At 29.2% G+C, this 15,226-nt stretch overlaps 1 protein-coding gene across 1 annotated transcript in view; it reads right to left on the bottom strand.

The window, feature by feature from the left end:
• LOC100212263 (DNA-directed RNA polymerase I subunit RPA2) overlaps window positions 1-15,226 on the bottom strand; it is an 89,623-nt gene that overhangs the window by 34,672 nt on the left and 39,725 nt on the right. The window contains exons 17-20 of the mRNA XM_065810136.1: window positions 15,131-15,205; window positions 13,176-13,277; window positions 12,868-12,951; window positions 11,791-11,845 (exon numbers count right to left, since the gene is read on the bottom strand). Coding sequence (XP_065666208.1) covers window positions 11,791-11,845; window positions 12,868-12,951; window positions 13,176-13,277; window positions 15,131-15,205 — 316 coding nt within the window. The remainder of the gene's footprint in view (window positions 1-11,790; window positions 11,846-12,867; window positions 12,952-13,175; window positions 13,278-15,130; window positions 15,206-15,226) is intronic.

Consider the following 15,226-nt stretch of genomic DNA (forward strand, 5'->3'; position numbering starts at 1 on the left):
GTAAATGTAACACGGTAAGCCTTGAGAAGCGTGATTATTTATTTTTATTATTTTTATGACTTCAAGTGCAAAAATGGCTCCCGACAGTCTTGTATTGGAACTAAGAAAGAAAATTATTGGCGATTACGTAAGTAAAATGTCACAAAAAAGTATTTGTGATAAATATCTCGTGAAAAAATGGACCGTATCAAGACTATGTTTCAAATATCGTTCTACGGGGAAGTTGGCAGCAGACAACAAAGGTGGAAGACCGCGCTCCACTACTTCTACAGAAGATTCTATGATTGTCAGATCCGTCAAGAAGGATCTCTGGATATCATCAGTCGAGATACAAAAGCAATTAGAGCTGCCTGTATCGGACCGAACCATCAGACGACGTGCTGTTGAAGCGGGATTGTATTCTCGACGCCCTGCAAAGAAGCTGCTGATTTCACTAAAAAACCAGAAGAAAAGACTCCTGTTTGCTACATCTCATATTGACTGGAATGTGCAGAAATGGCGAACTGTCCTGTTCAGTGATGAATCGAAGTTCAACATCATTGGGAGCAATGGCATTTGCCGTGTACGTTGACGGTCGGAAAACGCCTCGATTTACGTTACTGCCATAAGACCGTGAAGCATGGTGGAGGCAATGTAATGGTCTGGGGGTGTTTTTCTGCTAACAGTCTAGGTCCAATACATCGAAACGATGGAATAATGGACCGTTTTATGTATAAAAATATCCTGAAAAATGTTATGTTACCTCATGCTGAATGGAATATGCCAATAAAATGGGTTTTTCAGCAACACAACGATCCGAAACACACTGCAAAAGTAGTCAAGCAGTGGTTTCAAGACAACCACCTATCGGTGATGGATTGGCTGCCTCAATCTCCGGATCTAAACCCTATCGAGAACCTGTGGGAGATCGCCAACTGCAGAATTAATCGTGAAGGTGTTCGTAATAAGGATCAACTGTTTGAACAAATCCAAAAGGCCTGGGCAGCGATTCCACAAAGTTTCATTGATCACCTGATCGAATCTATGCCTTGAAGATGCAAGGCTGTGATTGACAACAAAGGATTTGCCACGAAATATTGATAGCGAAATACAGCTTGGTCAACATTTTGTCGAGTTGCACTTGTTTTGTCCAGAAGTAAATCAACTTTTTTTAATACTTTTGATTAATTTATTAATTTTCGTGTACAAATAATGAACTTTGTGATGAATAAAACTTGAAGAACTTTGTCTCTAAACAGTTACATAGTTATTTATCTAAATAGAAAAAATGAAGCACTTTTATATAAAGAAACTAAATTAGCATTATTTGATTGCACTCGTTTTGTCCGATACTGTGTGTATATACAGGGCTTGTGATGAAGCGAGCGCGATCGCGCTCCGCTTGTAAAACGCGCTGTAACGCTCGTTCAGCTTATAACGAGGGTATAAAATAACGCTCGTCCAATAGTTCGGGATTATTTTTTTATTTTCATAAAATATTTAAAAAAGATTTTTTTATTAAAAATATTCTATTATCAAAGCACTGATATAAAATATAAAAAGCACTTCGTCGTTCTCTTTTGCAGTAACGTAACGAACGAGCAGTTTGAAGTCGTTAATAGTCACTAATTTCAATAATGGAATGTGCACGTGGAAACAGTGTGAATACAAAAATGCGCAAATAAAAGAAGAATAGAAAATTAGAAAACCATTATAAGAAAATTAAAACTGCAGAGTATTTTTAATCTTGTGAAAATATCAAGTAAGATTTATTTGATTTATTGTCTCCACACATCGTTTATAATAAAAATAAATATTAATATTAGAGTAATTTTTAAAATTAGTTTTTGTTCATAGTATAGGTTTTTTATTAGCTATTATTTATTTTAACTCAAATTTAAAACGATTCTGTTGTTTAGAATGTTCGCAATCAAGGAGATTCGAAAAGGAAACAAAGTAATGATGTCAACATTTATTAAATGGAAAGTTGAAGAGGTAATAGGCTTTACAACTGAAATTACCAACGGAACTACATACGTTATTAAAATTTACTGCAAAGTTTGTACAAAAAATAGAGAGGTTGTAAAGGTTTAATAAGGTTACAAGGTTGTAAAGGTATAATACGACAATGTGCTTTACGGTTTGTCGATTGGACGAACTTTGTGTCGATCCACACAATTCAAAGACATTTTGAAACATCTTCTCACCTTACTGCAATAAGGTGTGAGAGCGAAAAACCCTCAAATGCGCTCATTTGAGGGTTTCTCGCTCTGTGTTGCGATGTGTTACGTCAACCGATGGAATACAAAATACGAAATCCTCAAAGGTAATTAATAAATTATTACCTTTGAAATAAAGATTTTTTATTCTTATTTACCAGATTCTAATATCTTAATTTTGAACTGTGCTAAGGCGTCGTTTATTGCAGGCTTGATCAGGAAGTCGTGTGATCGTACACCATCAATATATTTTGCTTTGATGATTTGGCCATTAAGCATTTACACATTTGTAAATGCTTGATGATGTTTATGTTAAATTTTGATATTTAATTATTTCTAAAATGCGCTGAAAAAATTAAACTACACTAAGAGAAAGTTGAAAAAAATAATAACCGAAAATAATTTCTCAACAAAAGAAAAAAATTAAACCTAAAAATACTTGATAATGACTCTTACGTTGAATTAATTAAAGTTCGCTAACTCTTTTTTATTATTCAATCAACATAACATTAAAAAAAGCCAAAAACGATTTCACATTTTTTTTTATAAGAAACCAGTTTATAATAAACTAGTACTAGGAGCCTCAAAATCTTAAGAAACTTTTAGTACTAAGCAACTTTTCAATGAGAAATTTATTTGATGAGTATTTCCTCATTTTTCACTTAAATATCTCATCAACATTACTCGAAGTTAACATTATCTACAACGGAGACAACAGTTTAAATGAGAATTTAATTTGCACGCGCAATCGAATAGAATTCAATTTGATTACAAATAAAAAATAAAAACTTGAAATTAAGGAAACTTTTAGTACTAGATTTAGAAAAAAAGTATCCTTAAAATAAGAAATTTTTTAGTACTAACCGTTTGATTGGTTTCTTATTAAAAAAAAACGTGTACTTAACATTAGTTAAAAATCTCGAACATTTTTTCCTTTAAAAAAACTAAATGAAATCGATGTTTATAAAATATATTATAGAAAAAGTTTTAAACTATGATTCAATTAAGATTGGTACTGCATAAAGTAAAAGCTTGAGGAAACAGTGTTTTTTTGTAATTGTGATATTCTTTTGTTTCTTAGATACAAGCGTCAATATCGTCTTCGTTAAAAGTTTTAACGGATGACGCGTATATAAGACTTGTAAACTGTGCCTATGAAATGGCCCTTCTGCCAACTATGCCGCACAAAAACTTTACTGTTATTGTAAGTATCGATATGTTGACTATTTTAAATATATTAGATAAAGTATTGAATAGTTGGTTCACATAAAAATAGTTGGTTCGAATGTTTCCAACTTTGTAAATTTTACTAATCTATTGTAAATTTAACTTTAAATCGAAAAATATAAAACATCATTTACAAAAAATGTTTAGGTAAACAGCTGTAAGATCACTGGTGTTAAAATAATCAAACGTAACGAAAATGGCGTTAGCGAGCGTGAATTCGTAAAATGCATTGCGATGGCTGTGCGTGAAAAATGTGCCAATATCCTGAAAAAAGCTCAATTCTTCTCAATTTTGTGCAATGCTAGCCAAGCTCGAAAAACAAAGAAAGAAAAAGAGTTAGTTTTGGCAAGAATTGAAAGATGTGGTTCTCCTTTTTATATTGTTCTGGATCTAGTTGATATTGATAGGTTTGTCGGAGGAGAAGCAGACCCCATTGTCAAGGGAATCAATAACATTTTTGAAACCGGGGAATTTAAACTAGACTCCCATGATTAACAAAAATAAATTAGTCAGTAAAACATCCGATGGTGCAGGTGTAAACTTTAGAAATTATTGCGGTGTCATAGCGCAAATAAAGGCAGATAGGGAATGGCTACTTCCAGTTCATTATGTCAACCAGAGTCGAACTGGCAGTTAAAGAAGTTTTTTTCCGAGATCTCTAAATTAAAAAAAGTTGATGAATTTTACAATACAAATTTTTATCTGTTTCGAAACTCGGGGAAAATAAAACAAGAAGTAATAAATGCATCTGCAGCTTTAGGTAAAGTTTACCGCAAAGTTTGTGGTAAAACGTTGTGGCTTAAAACCATGGTTTATATTTTAGTTTATCATTTTATTTTCCAAGAACTTGGCTCATAGTGAAAACACATTACAAGATTACCTTTCTTACATTGTCTGGGATTTTTCTAAGATAAATGTAAACTATTCAATTTTTAAATATTAAACTAGATTAGATATTTTAGGTACTACGCATAAGACTCTACCGAAACTAACAGGAATGAGGTTTGTTGGCCATCATATAAGAGCTTTTAAGAATTTATTGGAGTCCTGGCCAGCTTATATAGTGGCCTACGAGAACTACGTAAATGAACGGAAAAACCCTATAACTTCAAGAGCAAAGGTTCAAGGGTTACTAAAGAAATTCAAATCATATAACTTTCTTTGCACCGTTGCTGTTTATCATGATTTGCTAGAGCTCATTGTGCCAGCATCGAAAGTATTTGAAGCAAATGAACTGTTGCCGCTTGATATTCTAGCTACAATCAACCGAACAAATTTAGAACTGGAATTGAAGCTCGAAGAAATCGATACAGATTTAGAATTTTTAGATAGCTATGTATCACGTTACATGGTTATTGAGGGCAAACATAACTTACCTGAAACACTGTCTGGTCAGTTTAGTAAAGCTGGCGACAAACGAAAACACCCCAGTAATAGAAAGTATACAATAGTAAACTTAGATATGACTTTGGTCGACGTAGATCAAGCATTATGCTTAGTCAGAAATATTAGGAGAAAGGTTATACCCAGACTTATAAACACATTAAACAGCAGATTCACAAGCATAAAGGAAGAGTCTGAGATTTATCACGCCATGCGGCTCATCGACCCGCAGAACTGGACTGATAACAAAGAGTTTGGCTTGGAAGAAATAAAGTATTTGTCCACACATTTTAAAACACCAATAGAACATTCTAATTTTAATGAAAAGTTAGTTTTCCAAAAATGGAAACTATTTTTGATTCATTCAAGAACCAATCTTGAAGCATTGGTATGCAATCGCCAGACAAGAGAAATTTGGAGGTCGACGTTCTTGTACAAAAAGTTAAAGTTTCCTAATTAATTAAAAGTTATATCGATTATTTTCGCAATTTCCGGATCAAACTCAAGCGTGGAGCGAATGTTTAGCACAGTAACTAGCATATTATCAGATCAACGTTTATCTATGAATCACGACACTCTAAATGATAGCATTATGATATTAGGAAACCATGGAAGCTGATGAAAAGAAGAAATAATCCTGATTAAAAAGCGAGCAAAAGAAATTTGTTTGAATAAGAGACGAGTGGTTCAAGTTGATGATTATCCAGTTGACTATATGACAACAGCAACAACATTGATTACAAATCAAATTTTTGATGACAATGATGAAATAGACAGTGCTGATGAAGACATGACTGATGAAGTAGCTGCATTCAGTTTCGGCGATGTAGAAGAGGAAACACCGTTGACAACAGTTGAGGCGAAAATCTGGTATTTAACTTATAATGAATAGTTTTTAAAAAAGAAAATTTTCAAATTATTCTTGTGTTATTTTTTAAGATAAAAAAAACGTATTTTTAAAAAGAAATTTTAGAAAAAAATTAAATAATTTGAATAAAAAATATTAAGAAATATAAAAACCATTAACCGTTAATTAAGTTTACAGAGTAACATTTTTAAATACATATATCAAAACAACGAAGCAAAACTAAGTCACTAAATTATGCTTCAATACTAAATCAATAAGAAGTTGCGTTTTTGTTTGATATTGTTTTTTTATAACATAAATAGTTAAATATAAAATCGCGATCTGACAATATCGCGAAGAAGATATTGTGGTATTGATAAGAAGTTTGGAAGTATAGAAATCTATTTCGTTGAAGTAGTTTCATGAGTGTGATACTAATTCAAACATTTTTTGACGAAAGAATTATGTAACAAATACAAAAAGATATAAAAAATAAAAAGCTTTTTATGAGCATCGCCTTCAGCAATTTTCATGATCGCGCTCGCCGACGTTATCTCGAGCGCACATAATCACGCTCGATGAAAACATATTCTAATTTTACGAGCGCAATATAACACGCTTGACGATTTTCTTCATCACAAGCCCTGTATATATATATATATATATATATATATATATATATATATATATATATATATATATATATATATATATATATATATATATATATATATATATGTACACAAAGTTATTAGATATAAAAATTTTTTTAAGTTATTAGATCTTGGTTTACTAACTCTAATTATTTTCGCTTTAGTTGCCTTACAAATTTGTCATACTTAAACTTAAAGTTACTTTTTTATGTTTTAAAAACTAATTAAAATAAAAAAGCCCACTCACTAAACATCATCAGCGGTATTGTGAAGCAGTTCCGTTTCCTCTTCATGAAGTATTTTTAATCTTTTTAGTTGATTTCTATCTAGTTAATTTAATTTCTACAGTAACTCAATGACTTAATTATTTCATCATAAGAAGAATTGTTTTAAATATGTTAAACTATGCGAAACATAAAATAGTTATTAAATAAATTAACTTTTTTATTTATAAAACAATTTAGCTTAAAAGTAAAACTAGCGTTAGTTTTATAAGAATCTTGTTGGACTTTTCGGGGCCCGGGGCCATTTTTATTTTGGAGGCCTTTTTTATGTGCCACAGTGTAAAAATGACTTATTGACTATTTCAGGACCCCAAACATTGCATGGCCCAGGGCTATAGCCCCCTCTAACCATAACCCTCCTTAATCCAACACTGGAAATAAGACACAAGTATATAAATAAAAATTATATTATACTCTTTGATAAATAAAAGAACATTTGTTTCCTTATCAAGCAATCGTAAGATGTTACTTTATATAAAAAACGTCACTTAATTCAAAAAAATAATTAAAGAGCGATGTTTCGAAAATATTTGTTCTAAATGTAATTTATTTTACTTTAAGTTTTTTTGCATTAAAAGTTATTTTCTTTTCCTAGTTTATTTTTTTTTGTAATTGCTTCTCATCGCACAGTGGTTTAAATAATCAAAAAGTGGCATTAATTCAAGATTTGCAAAGATTTAAAAAATTCTGTTTATGCAAGATTGTTGCAAATTAGTCATATTTTCATGTGCTGAAAGAATTTTTTCTGGCCACTTGGCGCTTTCACGCAGAAAGTTGCCATTTTTAAAAAAACAATTATTTAGTGAAAAAGCAATAATTTTGAACTTTAATTTAATTTCTTAAACCGCACCTGTGAACTTCCATGCATTATATATCAATCGGAAAAATGTTAAACAGGTTTTCAGAGTTTATTGTTAATTATTTTATAAAATTACATTTCATGCCATAAAAATGCAGAGAGAGATAACTTTTTAGAATAGGAAATAATAGCATGACTTTTATTAAATTCTGTATGTTTCTGAATAATCTGAATATGTATGGATAAACTTTGACTCTTCTTCTTTTAATCCAATATATCCAATATGAAGCCGCCTGGACCCGCCCAAGAACAACTATTTTCAATTTAAAAAAGTTTCTACTAATATTGATTTTTTTTTTTTTTTTTACATAAAACATGACTGTCATTTTCAATCAAATTACATAATATTGCCATAAAAAGATATGTTTGTGGTAACTTCAAGACCAACTACTACTATTATTATTTTTTTTTTTTTTTTTTGTTAATTCACCTCCCCAAGGTCAAGAAGGCCACTACAGACGAGGAGGCTACTTGATTGTGGTTATAACCCTCTGTCAACTCTATAACTCTAAAACACAAACCATGACGAACAAGGCCGCTGTGCGGAGAAACAAGTTGAGTGCGTTACTACCAGGGACGTGGTATATATAACCTCGAAATACTTCCTTTAAATTAATATAACCTCAAAAGCTTTTGCAAGTTGAAAAAATTTTCAGAAAATATTTTTGTCGATTTAAAGATGTGTAAATAAATAATAAAGTACAAATTGTCATAAATTAAGTTAAAGAATAAAGATTTTATTTCTTTTATGACTGGTAATGTAATTAAAATGTTGGAATGTTAAAAAGAATAGCAATTTCTAATCTGTCTGAAAAAGCTGAATATGATACAAAGTATAAACTCGAAACAGCAAGATACACAGCCAAACAAATACGTAATAAGAACTTAGAAAAAATTATCATGTGCATTCTACAAGATCAAAAATTGGCATATGATATCAATAAAGATATTGACAAAGACATAAAAAAAAATGTCTCCAAAAGAGGGTTTTACTAAATCTCAGTACATGGCGATAAGATTGGAAAGTAAAGAGAGAGGTGCAGATATTATCCGCTTTACAGTGATATTCTGGAATTTAAAAAAAAATGTAGACCTAATAATATGCACATCTCTGACAAGGAGGCAAACGTGCCATTACAAAATCTTCTAATATATACTGTTCAAAGAATAGTAGAATCACAAGAGGCACAAATTATATCTAAAATTACTAATAAAGAAAAGGACTCAATTGAGTTGATTTTTGTTGTAAAATGGAGACTTGATGGAGCAAGTAATTTTTCCCAATTCAATCAAAAGTTTGATGAGTTATTTGAAAGTTCATCAGACAATTCACTTTTTTCTGTTGCCATTGTACCCTTAAGACTTCTAACATATGACTGGCATGTGTTTTGGGCAAACCCAACTTCTAATTTTGTTAGATTTTGCAGACCAATTATCTTAAAGTATGCTAAAGAAAGTAAAAAACTTATTCTTGAAACAAAATGTTTTGTTGAATGACAAATAAATGAACTTTCTGATATTACAATATGGCCACCGAATGGAAAATTCCTTAACATCAAAAGCTCTTTATTTTTAACAGTTATTGATGAAAAAGTTTTAGCAGAAATCACTGAAACACCGCCTTATCAATTGTGTGTAGGTGTCTGAAACACCTACTGAAATGAGTCACATTGAAAACTACACAAACAAATTATTTAACACCAAGAAAGCATTTTTACTCTTTGAAATAAGTCCACTTCATTGCTGGATCTGTTTCATGGAATACCTCCTTCATTTGCCATACAAATTGGATATTAAGCAATGGCAGGTAAAAGGAAAAATAAATAATGGTTATGTAAAAGCTCGAAAAACTCTTATACAAAAAAGATTTTGGGAAAAATTAAATTTACACGTAGACAAACACCATCCAGGTGGCACTGGTTCATCTAATAATAGTAATACTGCATGGGGAGCTGTTTCTGATCCAATATTGTTATCAGAAATTTTGGATATAAATCTTATTGTCCATTTAAGAACAATATTAATATGTTTGTCTTGTTAAATTCCAATTGATCCAATCAAACTTGTTAATTATTGTCTACAAACAGTTTTAATTATCAATGAGAATTATTCATGGTATAAAATTCCTACTTGTGTTCATAAAGTGTTAGCTCATGGAGCTCATATCATGGTTGAATTAATTTTGCCAGTTGGAACTTTGGGCAAAAATGCTGGAGAAAGTCTTCACAAATATCATAGAAAAGATCATATGGATTGTGCAAGAAAAACCTCAAGAATTAACAACTTAACTGATGTTTCTTTTGGAAAAATCAGATCCTTATATTTCCAGTTTTATTTTGAAAAGTCATTTGAAGTCTGTAGGTAAATCAGTACTACCAGAAGAGGTGTTGCAACTTTAATTGATTGAAAATTCCATAAGAAGTAAGGATGTTAATGAAGAAGTTTTACCCGAACTAATTGATGTTTATCGACAATTAGATTGCGTTGATATAGAAGCCAATAGCAGTTTATCCGATAGCGAATAAGTACTCAGCTATAACTACGAAATTTACTTTTAATGAAAATAACTTGAAACTTATTAAATGATTTCAGTGCTTCTAATTTGCATGATTTTTCTGATTAAAGTCCCCTTACTTGGGGAAAACCTCTTGTGTATTTTTTTAAAAAAATTAATTTTTTTAATTATATTTTTAATCTAATAATTATTTTATGTATGTTAAGGAAAATATTAAAAAATAAAATTGGAGCACCTTTTTTAGCACTGAATAAAAATGACTATTATGTAAAAAAAAAAAAATCAATATTAGTAGAAACTTTTTTAAATTGAAAATAGTTGTTCTTGGGTGGGTCGGGGCAGCTTCATATTGGATATATTGGATTAAAAGAAGAAGAGTCGATGTTTATCCATACGTATTCAGATTTTTACAGAAACATACAGAATTTAATAAAAGTCATGCTATTATTTCCTATTCTAAAAAGTTATCTCTCTCTGCATTTTTATGGCATGAAATGTAATTTTATAAAATAATTAACAATAAACTCTGAAAACCTGTTTAACATTTTTCCGATTGATATATAATATATGGAAGTTCACAGGTGCGGTTTAAGAAATAAAATAAAAGTTCGAAATTATTGCTTTTTCACTAAATAATTGTTCTTTAAAAAATGGCAACTTTCTGCGGGGAAGCACCAAGTGATCTAAAAAAAAAAAAATCTTTCAGAACATGAAAATATGACTAACTTGCAACAATCTTGCATAATCAGAACTTTTTATATCAGATTTTCGCAAATCTTGAATTAATGCCACTTTTTGATTATATCAAACCACTGTGCATTGGCCCAATTAATCTTTTTTGTGCTTTTTTTTTTGTTTTTTGAAATGCTCTCAAAATGACTACAAAATCTGGCCAGTTTTTCGTAACTAAATATTATTTCCGTGGTCAGTAATCAAGAGCGCTCCCCGCTTCCGGACCAAGCCTGATATACACACATACACATATATACTATGGTTTAGCCTGATATACACACATACACATATATACTATGCCACCAAGCCTGATATACGCACCACCAAGCCTGATATACACACATACACATATATACTATGGTTTAGTACAACTATTAAGATTTTTTAATTTTAATTTAAAAAATTAAAAACTATTTTACTTTATGGTTATAACTTATGGTACATTTTACAATTCTTTTAATGTTTGTAATAATAATTTGTAATAATTTGTAATAATAATGGCACAGTGCACCATTATTCATTTTGATTGAATCTTTATCTTTAGAGAAAAATATTTGTAATATTTTTTATGTATTTGAATTGAGTTAATAACACTTGCACATGATTTTTTTCAAATTTTTAGATCTAAAAGTGAAAAGGTGACTCAGCTGAACAACTAATAAGTGTTTAACATTTTTTAAGGTTTTCAGTTTTTAATTGATTTAAGTGTTTAAAAGAGTTTTTAGTTCAGTTTAAAAGATTTAAGTGTTTAATTATATTATAATAATTATATAAATTAATTATAGAATTTTAATTTAAAAAAAAAACACTTGGTTTTTATTGCGCCAAAGATATCTTATTTTTGCAGAAAAATGTATTTTGGTATATTATAAAATAATATTATACATGAGCAAAGCTTACGACCTTTTATTTTATTCTTTTAACAGTTTTACAAACTGATTTTAGGATCTATTAAAAAAATATATTTAACTAAATTTTAAGTAAAAAATAAAGCTGCTCATTCTTTTAAGAAACATGTCAAATCAAGTAAAAATTAAACATTATTCAAGTAAAAATTAAACATTAAGTCGATTCAAAATGATTAATAATTACCAAATCTAAAGGCGCATCCACTGCTATCAATATATTTTTCTTCTAAATCAACCAGCTAAAATAACAAACATTCATATACTCCCTCTGTTCCAAAATACTGTTCTGATTTGCATTCAATGTAAAAAATTATTGAAAATAAATCTTTTTCTATAATATTATGAGCAATTCATGGGAACAATATTATCTTTTACCACCACACCATTATTTTCTAAAAAGGATGTTTTTTTTATGAAACATTTTGTCCCGAAATACTGTCCCGATTCGATAAAAATGAATTATCAACTTAAAAATTTAATAACATTATAACATTTTTAGTGGAAAAAAATTATATATAGTATTAGCTTTTAAAATTCTTATTTTATATTAAATTATTTAATAGTGGTTAAAACCATTTAGTTTAAATACTTCATGCTTAATAGATGACTTTATTTGTTTTTAAATCTGTAAAAAAAATAATCAGGAGTTTAATTGCTAGCACTCTTATTGCATTTACTGCAATAATAATAAACTTAGAAACTTAGAAACAGACAACATTTTTGTTTAAAATGATTTCAAATGTGTTTTAAATATTTTTAAATGAATAAAAAAGAGAGACACCAACAAATAATCTGGATTTTTTATTATATTATCATATATAAGCATGCGTAGACAAAGAGATATACAAAAATAAGATACATACCCTAGATTATTATACGGCATATACTGCTTGCTGCATATGCTACTCCAAAAAACAAACTAATAAATAAAGTACCCCAAAAACGTAATTTGTAAAAAAAAATAGATCTTTTTGTAAAAATCTAGAGGGGGCACAAGGCCCCCTCGGTACTTCCGTCATCATGGCCATTAGTTAACATTTTCAAATAATTTTTTATTTTCTAAATAACTCATTTTATTAAAGATATTTGATTATTTTATACTCAAAATTACCAATAAAAATCAGAATAGTATTTTGGAACAAAAAAAAAACCTGAAATCGGAACAGTCTTTCGGAACGGAGGGAGTATTTATATATATATATACACACATATTTTAAGTTGCATTAACTATAAACTATTAAAAAAACTAGAAAACTTTTACCTCAGTTTTATAAATCTGCCCATGACAAAATCCTCGTTCCAATGAAGATTTATTAATAATCATGGCATCTTCCATATCATAACCCTATTTGTTATGAAATAATTAAAATTTGTTTCTTAGCAACAGCAAAACTTTTCAAACAATAACATTTAATTAAACGTTAAAAAAAAGAGTAAAAAATTATCTTTTCACAAATCTCAGAGCTGATTTATATTTATCATACATTTATTTGAGTCCTTAGACTAAATACATTAAAACTTTTAAATGCAAATAAAAAATCAATATATAAACATATATAAACATCGTACTGTGTATGAAATAACTGCAACTACAGCATTAGTACCAAGTGGGAAGTTATCAACGCCATACTCACTGTAGGTTTTGTTGCGAACAAGAGGAGCTTGAGGTGTCTAATATATACAAATTTAAAAAATACATTTTAATTAAGCATTTTACGTAAGTAAAAAAAGTAAAAACTATTAAATTAAACCTTAACAAACTTTTATTAAAAATTTGAATTGTCAAAAGCAAGTTTTAAACTTGTCAAAAACTGGTATAATTTATTAATATAACAAATATAACAGAAAAATCTCATTCTTTTTTTTTTTTGTCTGGAAAATTGTTTTAAGTTAAAACTATTTCAAGTGTTTCTATTTTTGATAAGATGGCACAGACTGTAGCCAGACCACAACTGTAGAAAAGTTTAAGTACAAAAATACAGAGAATTGAAAAATTTAAACAAAAACATTCATGCCACAGTTTTACAAGTGTGCCTAGAACACTATTTCAATATTTGTAACAACTATCAACAACTATTTAACGCGTTTTGCTAAACTTTGTGTTCCTGCCTGCTGAAAAATGACTTTTGTGAAAATTTGTGAAATGGGATGTAGAGAAGAGAGTTAAAAATAAATAAGCAAAACTGAAACTTGTAAAAAAAATTTAAACTAATCAAGAAAACAAAAAAATTAAAGATAATTCCATATTGGTTTTTGAAGAAGAAGACAAGATAAATAAAAAATTTTTGAGCAAAAAGAAACCAATGAAAGAATGTGACTTTGCTGAATGACAAGTCATAGAAAGTTGTGATTTGGTTGGCGAAACAAGTTTTGGTGCTCACTTAAGCAGCAACCATGGTAGACTTTTCAAAAACAGGTAAAACACTGCAACTTTTCATTGACATGACAGAGACATTGGCAGCTCCAACTAAAAAAAGTCCAACTACATTTACAATGAATTTTTAGATCTAAAAATGAAATCTTATTTTTAAAGTCACTGATTAGATAAAACCTAGAAAATGATGCAAAAAATGACTCAGCTTGACAATTGCTGGAGCTAAGTGTTTAACATTTTTTAAGATTTTAATTGCAAGATTTTAATCAAAAAATTGAAAAGATAAGAGTATAAACTGTCAATTGTTTACTAATAATATAAACACAATAATGGATCGGTAGGTTTAGTAAAGGTATAGTAAAGGTATGTATTTCAACTTTGAAATAAATCAACATGTATAATGGTGAAATGAACCAATATTATTACAAGCAAACATTAAAAATGTGCTTGAAAAAATCAAGTTATTAATAATCAAAACTATTTTTTAGGAGGATAGTGCTGAAAAATAAACTTTTATCTAAATAAATTTGCAATTCAATTAAAAGATAAAAGCTCAGAATGTCTAGATTATAATTGGTAGTATTTTTGCCAATTTACAAACAGGTATTCTAAATTCCTGCGCTAAATTATACCCATCTATCTATTCCGATTTTAAAGCTATATGCTTTTAAATTCAGCAAAAATATAAAAACATAAAATAAAAATGTGAAGAAATTTAACAAATTGCTTGATGAAAAAATGTTCTTTAAGAACGAAACAAACCTATAGCTAAACAAGAAAACAAAAGGTAAGGTTTAAGTAGGCAGTTTTGTAAAAAGACTGATAAAAACATTTATTTAACATAGATAAAAATTTGAGTAGTGATTATTTCTTGACAGTTGTTAAAAACTTATCCAGTCAGCTTTTAAGAGAGTACTCTATTTCTATTAGAGCTTACAAAGCTTACAAATAACATTACAAAATTTTCCCTTTTCACACCATTTTGACTAACTGCTGGTATAACTATACTACGAAGGCTGTAACATGATTTAAAACAATTTTTGGCATTGTTCTCTCTCTAGCTAGTCTATTATCAAGTCTTTGCATAAACAAAAACCTGAAATCGAAATTAAAAATTAGATTTTTTTTTTCATGACATTATTTGACCTACTTGTATCTTGTACATTTTGTTATCTGATCGGTGCTTTAGCGCTTGGCATGGAGTACCCATTGTTTGTTTACCCATCTAAAAATAAAATATAGAAAA

Source organism: Hydra vulgaris, chromosome 11 (genome assembly GCF_038396675.1).
Source record: "Hydra vulgaris chromosome 11, alternate assembly HydraT2T_AEP".
NCBI lineage: Eukaryota > Metazoa > Cnidaria > Hydrozoa > Anthoathecata > Hydridae > Hydra > Hydra vulgaris.